General features: G+C 39.5%; 1 protein-coding gene across 1 annotated transcript; it reads left to right on the top strand.

Moving 5' to 3' along the window:
- On the top strand, positions 12,697 to 13,476 carry LOC109227757. Its single transcript, XM_019392951.1, has 2 exons — positions 12,697 to 13,299; positions 13,357 to 13,476. Exons 1-2 carry the CDS (start codon positions 12,697 to 12,699, stop codon positions 13,474 to 13,476), a joined length of 723 nt encoding a protein of 240 aa, XP_019248496.1.

The following is a 13,855-nucleotide window of genomic DNA, read 5'->3' as shown; positions in this document are numbered from 1 at the left end:
GTGTTTCAGAGAACCGAAAGAAGATGAGAAAATATTAGATCGTTACCGGTCTTAGCCGGAAAAGCCATGATCTGACTCGAACAACCATGGATGGAAGTTGAGCAAGATCTGGACTAGATCTCTTCGAGATCTTTCCACGAAATCACAAAAACGGGCAACCAGGAGACGTAGGAGACAAGTATACGTCTCAAATAGCCATGGGAATCCATGGATTGAGTGAGGATCAAAGGGGATTAAGGCTGGTTTGGGTGGCGGCGGCTAGGGTTAGATTTAGGTCTCGGAGAGAATTGGAGAGGAAAGGGGATTCTAGGGCGGGGTTTTTTAAGAAATGAATTAGGTTAGGGGGTCGTTTTGGTTAAAAAAGGTAAGAGAAAATAGGGGCCATTGATCTTAGAGATCAACGGCTGGGATGAGAATGGTAGGTGGGGATCCGGGTTTGGGTTGTTAGATCATATTTTAATGATGCAATTAATATACATGTGCAGGAGTTCAAAGAAGTAAAGAAGAACTAGTGAAATGGCTGTGTCGAACAAGGAAGGAAATCTCTCACAAGGGAAGCCACCTATAGAACGCACGGTGTACAAGGAAAGCTACAAATCTACATCAGCAAATCAGGATTAGCTCCGTGAATCTGGGAAATCAAATCAGCCATAACGAAGTGAAGATTCGAAGTGATCTGTGATTGGCGAAATCACGGGAGAATAATAAAGGCTAGAAGATCCGGTCAGTGGTCAAGTTTGAAGGTCCAACAATCAAGGAGAAATCTTGTTAATTCCATTGTCTGCCGAAGGAAAAGATCTCAAGAGAAGCAACAGATAGTTCCTTATTCTTGGAAAGAATCAATTCTTTCCTAGGATCAAAACCCTTGGGTTGACGAGCCTTCACCATTCATCTTTGTATAAATGTACTGTGTAACATCATCCTTAGTATACTTTGATCGAACCAAAATAACTCTCTTCATTCTACTGCAAACAAGCATAGTAGCCTACATAGATCTACTGTGTAATAAGTCAGGGATAGAAAGAGGGCATACAACTGGTGAGGCATTGTATCAAACGAGTGCTAGAGAATCTGAGCGATATACATCACATCTGTACTCGAAAGAAAACTCATTTGCTTGAAGAGAAATCCCTTGCAACCCAAGGGGACTGGATTAGGATTCACATTGAATCCGAACCAGTATAAAATTCCTGGTGTCTTTAGTTTCTGCATTTACTTTCTGCATATTACCTCAAACTGTTATATCTGCAAGATTGCCATATTTAGTCGACTACTAAAGTTTTAAGTCAACTCAGTAACGATTAATTTCAATTAGTGACAATTCACCCCCCCCCCCCCTCTTGTACTTTCAATTGGTATCAGAGCAAGGCTCACACTTTTGTTTTCTGCTTAACAGCTTGTGAGAAAAAGATCATGGCAAATCAGGTTACCATAGGAGCTCTCTTTCAGGAAGGAACTTCACAAGTAAGGCCACCTTACTTCAATGGACAACATTTCTCCCACTGGAAAATCCGAATGGAAATCTTCACCAAGGCATACGACGTCAAGGTATGGAGAGTTATCAAGAAGGGAAACTACCCACTACCTGCCAGCACTCCACCACTCGCTGACCCTGATGATATAGACTCATACACAAAGGAACAACTGGAAGCCGTCCGAATAAATCACAAGGCAAGAAATCTGCTTCACAATGCAATAAGTGGTGAAGAATATGAGAAAATATCTAGCTGTGATACAGCCAAAGAGATGTAGGACAAACTTGAGGTTACCTATGAAGGTACCAACAAGGTAAAGGAAATTCACATCAATATGCTAGTTCACGACTATGAACTATTCTCAATGAAGGAAGGAGAATCCATCGAAGAAATGTTTGCCAGGTTCAGTAAGATAATCAGTGACTTGAAAGCTTTTGGCAAACCATACACCAGTGGCGATCAGGTTAGGAAAATTCTCAGAAGTGTACTAACCACTTGGCAGACTAAAGTTGTCACCCTGGAATCTCAAGATCTTAACAAGTTATCATATGATGAACTACGAGAAGAGCTCATTTCTTTCGAAAGAACTCACCTGGAGAAGACAAATCAAGAGGAGAAAAAGAAAATTGTTGCATTCAAAACCACTACTGAATCGACTGAAAATGAAATTGATGATCCTGAAGCCCTACAAGAAGAAATTGCTATGATGTCTAGAAATATGGATGGACTGATGAGAAGATATAGAAATACTAAGAAAGGAAGATTTCTACCAAGGAGATCTAGGCAATACAACGAACAAGATAAGAACGATGGAAAATGCTACGAATGTGGAAAATTTGGACACATCCAAGCAGAGTGTCCAGAACTGAAAAGGAAGATCTCTAGAGGATTCAACAAGAACAAATCATTTGGAAGCTGGAGCGATGAGGATGACTCAGACCATGAAGAAATAGCAAATCTCTGCTTCATGACAATCCTAGAAAATGAGATCAACAAAACTTCAGGATGCTGGACAGATGAAGATGATTCAGACAATGAAAACTGTTTTATGGCAAGAGGAGAAACTAGCGAGGAACACCACAGAGTAAGCCGCAAAGGAAAATGGTATCTAGATAGTGCGTGTTCCAGTCACATGACAGGTGACAAAAATCTTTTCAAGGAGGTTACAAAGATTAATGGAGGAAGCGTCAAATTTGGAGATGATTCAAGAGGCAAAATAGTTGGCACTGGAACTATTCCCTTTAACAACAATTGTGACATTACTGAAGTATATCTTGTTGATGGACTAAACTACAATCTTCTCAGCATAAGTTAACTCTGTGACTCAGGATATGAGGTAAAATTTAAGAGAATAGGTTGTGCCATCGAAGACGAATCAGGTAAAATAATTCTTCCTGGAAAAAGGTACGGAAATGTTTACATACTTGATGGATTCGAAAATATAGATGGTCATATTTGCCTAACTTCTATATCTGATGATCCCTGGTTGTGGCACAGAAGACTAGGTCATGCCAGCATGCATTTGATTGAAAAATTATCCAAACATGATTTAGTTATTGGATTACCCAAACTGAATTTCTCTAGAACTCATATTTGTGATGCATGTCAGATGGGTAAGCAAACTAGAAATTCTTTCAAAAACAAAGACATGGTGTCTACTTCAAAACCATTGCAATTACTTCATATGGATTTATTTGGACCTACTAGAACTGCTAGCATAGGAGGCAAGAAATATGCTTTTGTTATTGTTGATGACTTTTCACGTTTCACCTGGGTGATTTTCCTGTCTCATAAAGATGAAGCCTTAAGAAATTTTGAAGTCTTTTGCAAAAGGATTGAAAGAGAGAAAGGTTATCTGATCTCAAAAATCCAAAGTGATCATGGAGGCGAGTTTGAAAGTAAAGCATTTGAAGACTTCTGTGACAATCAAGGCTACACTCACAATTTCTCCGCTCCACGCTCACCACAGCAAAACGGAGTTGTGGAAAGAAAGAACAGAACTCTTCAGGACATGGCAAGAACCATGTTGTTAGAACATTCACTCCCAAATCATTTTTGGGCTGAAGGTGTGAGTACTGCATGTCACATTCTCAACCGATGTCTCATAAGGCCTATTCTGAAAAAGACTCCCTATGAACTCTGGAAAGGTAAACGTCCGAATATCAGTTATTTTCATCCATTTGGAAGTAAGTGCTTCATTCATAACAATGGTAAGGATAATCTTGGAAAATTTGATCCAAGAAGTGACGAAGGTATTTTTCTTGGTTATTCATTAAATAGCAGATCATTTAGAGTTTTTAATAAACGTACTTTATGCGTAGAAGAATCTGTCCATGTTATATTCGATGAAAATAATCCCTTGGTCGAGAAAGGAACTAATGCAGGTGACGAAGATCAAACTCAAGAAGCTCAGGATAAAGAAAAATCACAGGAGTCAACTAATCCCGCATATGTGATTGAGTCGACTGAACAAATCAGCTACAACTCTCCTGAACAACGTACGGAGTCGACTACAAGCACTGTCCGACTAAATGAATGGAGGAGCGAACCTGAATATCCATATATTATAGGGGGATCCAAACGAAGGAATGAAAACCAGGGCTGCCATCAAAAAGAAAGCAAATATTGCTCTGATCTCTCAAATAGAGCCCAAAAAGGTAGAGGAAGCATTGAAGGATTCGAGCTGGGTGAAAGCCATGCAAGAGGAACTAGATCAATTCAGCAAGAATCAAGTTTGGTAGTTAATTCCCAGACCCAATAATGTATCTGTCATCGGAACAAAATGGGTATTTAGAAATAAATTGAACGAAGGGGGACAAGTCATAAGGAACAAGGCTAGATTAGTCGCTCAAGGCTATTCACAACAAGAAGGAGTCGACTATGATGAAACCTTTGCCCCAGTAGCTCGACTGGAGTCTATACAAATCCTGCTAGCTTACGCATCATTTAATGGATTCAAGTTGTTTCAAATGGATGTCAAAAGCGCTTTTCTGAATGGATTCATCAAAGAGGAAGTTTTTGTAAAACAACCTCCAGGTTTTGAAGACTCAAAATTCCCATATCATGTGTACAAGCTTACTAAGGCCCTATATGGACTGATACAGGCTCCACGTGCCTGGTATGACAGGTTAAGTACTTTCCTTGTTGATCATGGGTTTACTAGAGGTAAAATAGATACTACTCTATTCATTAAATGATCAACAGAAGGTAATCTTATCATTCAAATTTATGTTGATGACATTATCTTTGGTAGTGCTAACTCTCTTATGTGCAAGGAATTTGCAAACCTCATGCAAAGCGAGTTCGAAATGAGCATGATGGGTGAACTCACATTTTTTCTTAGGCTTCAAATTCAACAAACCGAAGAAGGAACCTTCATTTGTCAGACTAAATATACAAAGGAGCTTATCCAGAAATTTGGTATGAGCAATGCAAAATCAATTGGCACGCCTATGAGTCCGGCTACAAATTTGGATAAGGATGAATAGGGTACTCCAGTTGATGAAACCAAATATAGAGGAATGATTGGATCACTACTGTATCTGACCGCAAGTCGACCAGATATAATGTTTAGCGTTTGTAAATGTGCCAGGTTTCAGTCGGCTCCCAAGGAGTCACATCTGACTGCTGTAAAAAGAATTATTCGATATCTCATTGGCACAGTATCTCATGGATTATGGTATCCTCGCTCTAACTCATTTAAATTAGAAGGTTTCTCAGATGCAGATTTAGCAGGTGATAAGGAAGACAGGAAAAGCACGAGTGGCACTTGTCAATTACTAGGAAAGCCTTTAATATCCTGGAATAGTAAAAAGTAAGCATCAGTCGCCTTGTCCACTACTGAAGCTGAGTATATTGCCATTGGTCAATGTTGTGCACAACTCCTATGGATGTCTCATCAATTGGGTGAGTATGAACTTTCTTTTAAACCTATACAAATCTTTTGTGATAATTCAAGTGTAATTTGTCTTTCAAAAAATCATGTGCATCACTCTAGAGCAAATCATATTGACATTAAGCATCATTTTATTAGAGATCATGTTCTTAAGGGTGACATAGAATTAGCTTTTGTTGGCACTTCTGCCCAATTAGATGATATTTTTACTAAACCTTTGTTGGAAGAAAGATTTTGCCTTTTGAGAAAATTACTTGGGATAATTTGGTTTTCAAGAAACTCTTAGGACCTAATTGTTCTTTTTCAAAAAACTTGTCATAATTACTACTTTTCAGTGCATTAATTATGCTTTCAATTCCTTCCCTCTTTTTTTTTATTCTGTTTCATATCAGTTCGCAGTCGAAGATGGAAAGCCAATCATCACATCGTTTCATCTGACACTCTTTCCTTTTTGTACTCAACTGTCAAATCTTTCTTACTTTAAGTTAAGCCTTTTCGGGTCACTCTCATCTCCATCCTCTCTCTTCAGTTTGTGAAAACCCTCTCATCTCCCATGGCTAAAACCTCCAAACCCCTCCGCCTCCACCAGAAAGAGCACCCGTTCTAAGGCAAAACCCTCTTCAGCGCCTCCTGAGCAAGTAGACCTAGGGTCTGATCATTCTAAGGGCTCCGCCTCTTCTCAAGGAGCGTTCTCTGAACACTCTCAACTCTTAGGAGAAAAAGCCTCAGGTAAGTGTCCCATGGAGGATCTTCCTGTCTCTTCCACTCTAAAGAAATCAAAATTCGATTTCTCTGCTTCTCTCGATTCCAACCTAAATTTCTGGGATACCCCAAATAGGGATTCTTTTCTCTCTCTCAAGGATAAGCCCATCGCCCATGGAAGAATTGTGGATCTTGACGATATGGAGGCCCTCAACTGTAAGGTAAAGGATCTCTTTGTGTATCAAGGGTGGGAAAAATTTCTCTCTATTTCTCCGCCTAAAGTGTATAAGCCTTTAGTCTGTATGTTTTATGCTAATCTTCGCTCTAGTAAACCTAATAAGCTTGAAACTCTTGTCCTTGGTAAACGCTTTGTTCTTGACTGTGCCCTGTTCGATTCTATTTTTCTCTGTCGTTGCACTGGTTTCCCCACTCTCTTTAAAAAGTTTGGCCTGAGGACTTTGAAATTTCCTTTGACCAGGCCAAACAGTGCATTGCTGAAAATCCCTCTGAAACCCTTCCAAATCAATTGGGGCCTAGTGATGTAAGTTTTGAAACTCGGGTTCTCGCCCGCATTGTTGCAACCACTCTTCTCCCCAGAACTAGTTCCTTCTCCACCTTCTCTCGAAGGGACACTTTCTTTGTCTATTATCTCATCACCAAACTCAAACTCAAGCTGTCCTCCTGGGTCATAAATTTTATGATTGAGAGTGCTGAAGATCCCACCAGTTTACCTTTTGGTATGGCCATAACCCACATTCTGGAAGCCCATCAAATCCCTCTTTCTGACTACCCTTTTGTCTGTGTTTCCAAGTCCTACAATTCTAGAGCTTTCTCTAGTATGGGGTATGTGAGTGTCAAGGGTGCCTGGGTTAAGAAGGGTGAGAGTGAAGCAAAACAGACCCCTCTGGATTCCAAGCCTTCATCTGCTGTTCCGCCACCTCTTATTAGTTCTGACCTATGTGAGAAGCTAAGCTCCATTGACTCCCAACTCTTAGACATCAAGACTCTCCTGTCTGCTACTCAGTCGACTGTGGGTGCTATTCATGCTATTTCAAAGAAAACTGGGTCTGATGTGTCTAAAATCAGAGTGGCTGTGCAAAGGGTAAGGGAGAATGCGGTTAAAGCCTTCAAGGAGGTTCATGACAGGCTAGATGGAATGAGCGTTGCTGCAAACACCAGCTTTGAACAGTTGAAGGAGGCGATCTGCAACACTCTTACTTACTTCCTGCGTCGCTAGTGTGGATGTGTTTTACAGACAATTTTTGTTTCAAACTTGTTTTGGGCTGTGCCCTTGGATGTTTTCTTGCTTGTGTGGATAGTTTTTTTTTGCTTACTAATCCCTCTTTGCTGATGTCAAAAAGGGGGAGAATGTATATCTCTTTGGACTATTATGATAATATGTGCAGGTTCAAGTCGACTATGCTACATGCATAGATGGTACTCTTTATTCTTTGAACAGGTTAAGTCGACTATGCTACATGCATAGACTTTACATGTATTGCACAGGAACAAGTCAATTATACAGGATACAGGTACAAGTCGACTGCACACATTGAGGGGGAGACTAAGTCCGGTTGACTACACACATTGAGGGGAAGCCAAGTCGGCTAGTAACAAACAGGGAAGTCAACTGTTGTTTACTTCCTTACATCCACGTATATTATTTTGCCATCATCAAAAAGGGGGAGATTGTTAGATCATATTTTAATGATGCAATTAATATACATGTGCAGGAGTTCAAAGAAGTAAAGAAGAACTAGTGAAATGGATGTGTCGAACAAGGAAGGAAATCTCTCACAAGGGAAGCCACCTATAGAACGCACGGTGTACAAGGAAAGCTACAAATCTACATCAGCAAATCAGGATTAGCTACGTGAATCTGGGAAATCAAATCAGCCATAATGAAGTGAAGATTCGAAGTGATCTGTGATTGGCGAAATCACATGAGAATAATAAAGGCTAGAAGATCCGGTCATTGGTCAAGTTTGGAAGGTCCAACAATCAAGGAGAAATCTTGTTAATTCCATTGTCTGCCGAAGGAAAAGATCTCAAGAGAAGCAACGGATAGTCCTTATTCTTGAAGATCAATCTTCAGGATCAAACCTGGTGATGAGCCTTCACCATTCATCTTTGTATAAATGTACTGTGTAACATCATCCTTAGTATACTTTGATCGAACCAAAATAACTCTCTTCATTCTACTGCAAACAAGCATAGTAGCCTGCATAAATCTGCTGTGTAATAAGTCAGGGATAGAAAGAGGGCATACAATTGGTGAGGCATTGTATCAAACGAGTGCTAGAGAATNAAAACTTATTTGCTTGAAGAGAAATCCCTTGCAACCCAAGGGGGCTGGATTAGGATTCACATTGAATCCGAACCAGTATAAAATTCCCGGTGTCTTTAATTTCTGCATTTACTTTCTGCATATTACCTCAAACTGTTATATCTGCAAGATTGCCATATTTAGTCGTCAACTCAGTAACGATTAATTTCAATTAGTGACAATTCACCCCCCCCCCCTCTTGTACTTTTATGGGTATGGGTTAAAAGGGTGTGGGTCGGGTTTTAATTGAAATTGGGCTGGGAAATTGGGGTCCAATTTGGGGCTACAATTGAAAGCCAATTTGGCTATATTCTAAATAGCCATTTTTTCCCCTATTTAATTTATAAAAAATAGTAAATAGTTTCTGAAAACTAATTTAAAGGGCTAAAATGATTTATAATACATAATTAACAATTTAAAAATACAGGATCCAATTTTATGCGTATAAAACATAATTAAATCTAAAAAGGCTATTATTGCAATTATGTGCAATTTAGCTTAAAAATACTAAATAAAATTTTAAAAATATGTAAAAATTACCTTAGCCATATTTTGGCATAAGTATAGAAATACAATAGGTGAATTATCAAAATAATAATTTTGGAAATATTTATTGAGGATTTTATGGATAGAGAGGGAGAAAAATAAATCAATTTAAACCCTTAAAATTATCAGAAAAATAATAAAAACCTTGGGCATGCTTATATATGCATATATATGCTATTTTAAAAGTATTTTGCATATTTAAAATATTTAGGGGAAAATTGGGTATCAACAACCAACCACCCCACACTTTAACTTGTACACAGTTCATAATAATTGAAGTGCTCATGAGAGGTTAGAAGGTTCAAACAGATGGTTAATTCAAACAAATAGGTAAGGCTTGTAATGTGGTTGCCAAAGAAACATGATTACACGCTCAAACGGGTTAACTACGATGCATAACAATTAGGCAGGTAAAATATATATATGACTCAACAAAGAAACGCCTATATCACTTCCAAGACTGAACAAAACTACTATTTCGCTTTGCAAACACACGGGGCAAGTTCTAGACATCAAATGCAATGCATAGAATAACACAAAACCTTGCACACACATGTCACATAACTCATTCAGGATTGGTCTCATCAAGACACTCTAGTCAAAGCAGTTAAGCAAAGTTAAGATCATACAATTTAAGGTACTTCTACAAGAGTCAAAAACTGAGCCTAAGCGTCACAACCAAAGTACTCATTATTCTCAAGGCATAACAAAGTCAAGAGATATTGCTTCAATTCAATTCATCTCACACTGGCTCCTACTCCTAAAGAAAATAAAATTAACTACACCCGGTTCAAATAAAACCCTTGGAAAAGAACCGCGACACAAAGAAAACCCAAGGGGGAATTGCTACACTACCTAACAAAAGAAAATCTTTTTGTCCTTTTTCTTTAGACTTAAATCCCTCAAGAAAATTATCTAATAGATCCATTGTCGGGAAAAGTCCAATCTTTTTTTATTAAATATTATTCAATTAAACTAACACAGCTAAAGTAGCATAGAAAAAGGTCTTGGCAAAGGAAAACGCTCTCTCCTCTCTCCTCTCTCCTGCGATCAACAGCGCACGCCGGCGACTGCCCTTCATGGCCTCCACGGCCGGCGGCTAGCCTCCTCCTGAGGTTGGTCCGTCGTCTCCCTCCCCCCTCAGCCGTTTCCAACCTCTACAAACCCTAATGCAAACCCTAATCCACCTCAAACCTATGCGAATTTATTAAATCGTACTGTCATAAATACGCCCATGCAAACCCTAGCTACGTTACCATAAACCAGTTGAGTTCCTTCATGAAGAACCAGTTGTGAAGTGGAAGAAACAAGAAGTGAAGCAATCCATCGTACAACAAGGGCTTCAAATTGCAGTTCTTGGGAAATTTTCATATGGGAAGCCTGTTACTGGTGAATTACGTAAAGTGATTCCAATTCAATATGAGATTAAGGGTCATTGTTCAATTGTCTTGATTGAAGACAATCATGTGTTAATTAGGCTATCTTTATTGGAGGATTATATTCATCTTCTCTCAAAGCTAGCTTTTTATTTAAAGGCTCAATCAGACATGTGGCAGATGCGTTGTACAAAATAGAATCCATGGTGGACACCTAATGAAGAGACTCAATTGCCATAGCGTGGATTAGTTTTCCAGAACTTCCTCCAAATTTCTTTGGTAAGGAATGTGTATTTTCATTAGCTCGTGCAGTTGGTAATCCATTACATGTAGACCTAGCAACTCAAAATGGGACTAGACCTAGTTGTGTTAAGGTAAAGGTGGAAGTGAATTTTCTAGGTAATTTCCCTAAACATATTAAGATTGTTGAAGAAGATGATGAATCTGGGCCAGAAGAGTTTAAATGGATTAGGATTAAGTATGATTGTATGCCTAAATATTGCAAGCCTTGCAAGAAACAAGGGCATAGTGAGGCAGAATGCTGGGTAATTCATCCTGAATTACACAAGAGATTTGATGAAAATGTGGAGGATCAAGGCAAGGAGAAGACAGTTGTGGTGAGCACTGAAGCAATTGGTACAGCTGGAAATTCAACAAAGGTTCTGTCAAGTGGAAAGGTGGTTGGTAAGCCTGCTACTAATCATGCCAAGCAGGAATGGATACAAGCAAGGAAGAACAAATACCAACGGGATAATCGGGGTCACATTGTTAATAACAAACAAGGTAAGGAAGCTGACAAGGGTAAAGGGAAGGCCAAACTTGAGGAAGTAGCAACCAAGAACAAGTTTAATGCACTAGAGGTTGAGGAAGTTCATCAACCTACTCTACAAATTACTGAAGGCAAAGGTGAGGATCATAGCAATGGTGGGGAAAGCAATCAAAGAAGGGCCATGAGAAGGAAAAAGAAGGTAATACCGGAGTGACAAGCCCTAATCCTAAGGCTTCTGGGGATAGGGTTGGGAAGGATGCTAATACTAAACCAGCGGGAGAAGGTAATCAACAAGAACTTAAGGGTGTAAAGAAGGAAGTAGTTGAGAAAGTGTTGGAAGAGCAGCATAATGGGAACTTAGCTTAGGCTAATCCTATTGTTCCTAGTGATCAAAGTTCTGATGAAAAGGCTAATAAGGAATCCACAATCGACTGGGTTCATAGAAGGTTTGGAACTAGCAAAGAGGAGCTAAGGGAACTCAATGTGGCTACAATGCAATCATATCAACATATTCCGTCTCAAACATTGGCAGATTTTGGGAAGCTTGAGGACCTTGATAAGGTAAATTCAACAAAGGTTTTACGGAGTGATGCAATTGAGGTGGAGGATGATCAACTAGGCACGATAAAGGAAACATGAGACAAAGTGAGGGACAGCAGCCTACCCGGCGATAGGCTGGCGACACTAGGCCTAAAGCCAGGCTCCCTAGGCGGTAGGCTGGCAACCCCAGGCCTAAAGCCAGGTACCCCAAGCGATAAGCTGGCGATGCCAGGCCTGGTGCCAGGGTCACCTGATGAAGCAACGACAATAAACCCTATCCCTAGTGCAACTGGCAAGATTTTAGCCTATGTAGATGGTGTTCTGGTGTACGCATTGGAGAACAAACTTGATGATAATGTGAAGGTTAGGGATGATACAGTAGGGTCAGACCAAAGTACAAGCAATGGAAAAGGTGGTGATATCAATAGAATAGAAATTTCTGAGCAGACTACCATAATAATTCCTGGGCTAGGCAGTGTATATGAGCAACAATTCAAAATGATGCAGGCTGCTGCTTCTTCTATGGTGAATAGCAAGGAAAAGGCTGATGAGCAGGCAATTGTTCCAAGAGCATTTGGGGAAATAGAGGAAGTGCCTATGGAATATGGCACTGATCAAATTATGCAGCTGCATCTTAATGTTCCACTGAAGACTCCACTACAATATTTACATGATTTAGTTACACACAATGTGGCACCAATTGATGAAGACTTAATGAGACAAAATCCTATGGAGGATGAGGGAGATGATGAATCAACAACAGAAAACTACAAACAGGTGGCTAGGGATGGGGATCTATCACCTAAAGCTAGTGCTAAAAGAGGTAAGAAAACAAAGAAGAATCTGAATAAAGAGCCACAACAACCTTCAAGAATTATGCCCAGGAGGGCAGCTTCTCTATCTAAATGATGATCAAAACATTAATATGGAACATAAGGTCTATGAAAACACAACTGGCCTTTCCTGGGGTGATTAACGTGAATAGAGAGCATAACTTTTGTGTAGTTGCATTGATGGAGCCTTTTCAAAAGAAGAGACTCATTGATAGACATAGAAGAAGGCTGAATATGGAGACGGCTTATGCAAATATTAATGGGCAAATTTGGTTGTTCTTTGATGCAGTGGTGGAATGGGAATTAGTGGAGGATACCGAGCAATATGTGACTGTGAGAGTGCTTCACCATGACCTGGGGCAGCACATGATGATGACATTTGTTTATGCAAAATGTTCAGCAATGGAGAGGTTGGAATTGTGGGATCACTTGTATTACTTAGCAAGTGATATGAAATTGCCATGGTTGGTAGGAGGGGATTTCAATGTGATATTACATGAAGATGAGAAAAAAGGAGGACTAGTACACCCGCCTGAATATGAGGATTTTGCATTTTGTGTAAACTCTTGTGGTTTGTTTAAGCAAGGATACAAAGGAAGTCCATTTACATGGTGGAATGGGAGATCCAATGCTGCGTGTATATTCAAAAGATTGGATAGGATCTTTGTGAATTTGCCATTTCAGAACATGTTGCCAACTATTGAATTTGAACATCTAATCAGAACTGGATCAGATCATGCACCATTGTTAATGACATGTGGGGAGCAGACCACCAAATTTGTCAAGCCTTTCAGGTTCTTGAACTTTTGGACTAAACATGCTACATTTATGGATGTGGTGAGGCAGAATTAGGAAGCTGATTTCATAGGTGATCCTTTTTTGATGTTCAAGCAGAAGCTCAAGAGGGTGAAGGCAGCACTGTCAAAATGGAGTACGGAAACATTTGATGATATCTTCAAGCAGTTGGCTATTTTGGAAGACATTGTTAGGGTGAAAGAGACGTTGTTTGAATAAGAGCCTACAATTGAGAACATGATTGTGCTTCAAAAGGCTCAATCTGAATTGAAGAAATACTTGAGTATTGAGGAGCAGTATTGGAAGCAAAAAGCTGGGATGACTTGGTTTGCTGAAGCAGATATGAATACAAGTTTCTTTCACAATCATGTCAATGGAAAAAGAAAGAAATTGTAACTGAAGAGGATCAAAAGTGGAAGTGGGGTATGGATTGAAGATCGGGAGCAATTGGCTACAACTGCAGTGGACTTCTATCAAAAACAGTTCACAAATGAAGGTGATACATCTGACTTTTCCTTGCTCAATAATTTACCGTCGATGGTCACTATGGAACATAATTTGGAACTTAGCAGATTGCCAACAATTGATGAGGTAAGGA

This window comes from Nicotiana attenuata, chromosome 6 (assembly GCF_001879085.1).
Source record: "Nicotiana attenuata strain UT chromosome 6, NIATTr2, whole genome shotgun sequence".
Classification (NCBI taxonomy): domain Eukaryota; kingdom Viridiplantae; phylum Streptophyta; class Magnoliopsida; order Solanales; family Solanaceae; genus Nicotiana; species Nicotiana attenuata.
Note: the sequence above shows the minus strand (reverse complement) of the source record. Positions and strands in the feature narration are given on the sequence as shown.

What these genes read in the sequence shown, in the direction of transcription:
- LOC109227757 (XM_019392951.1), top strand. Translation starts at nt 12,697, where the DNA reads ATGGAGACGGCTTATGCAAATATTAATGGGCAAATTTGGTTGTTCTTT. An exon ending in ATGCTACATTTATGGATGTG is followed by an intron (nt 13,300 to 13,356) that starts GTGAGGCAGAAT and finishes ATGTTCAAGCAG; the next exon opens with AAGCTCAAGAGGGTGAAGGC.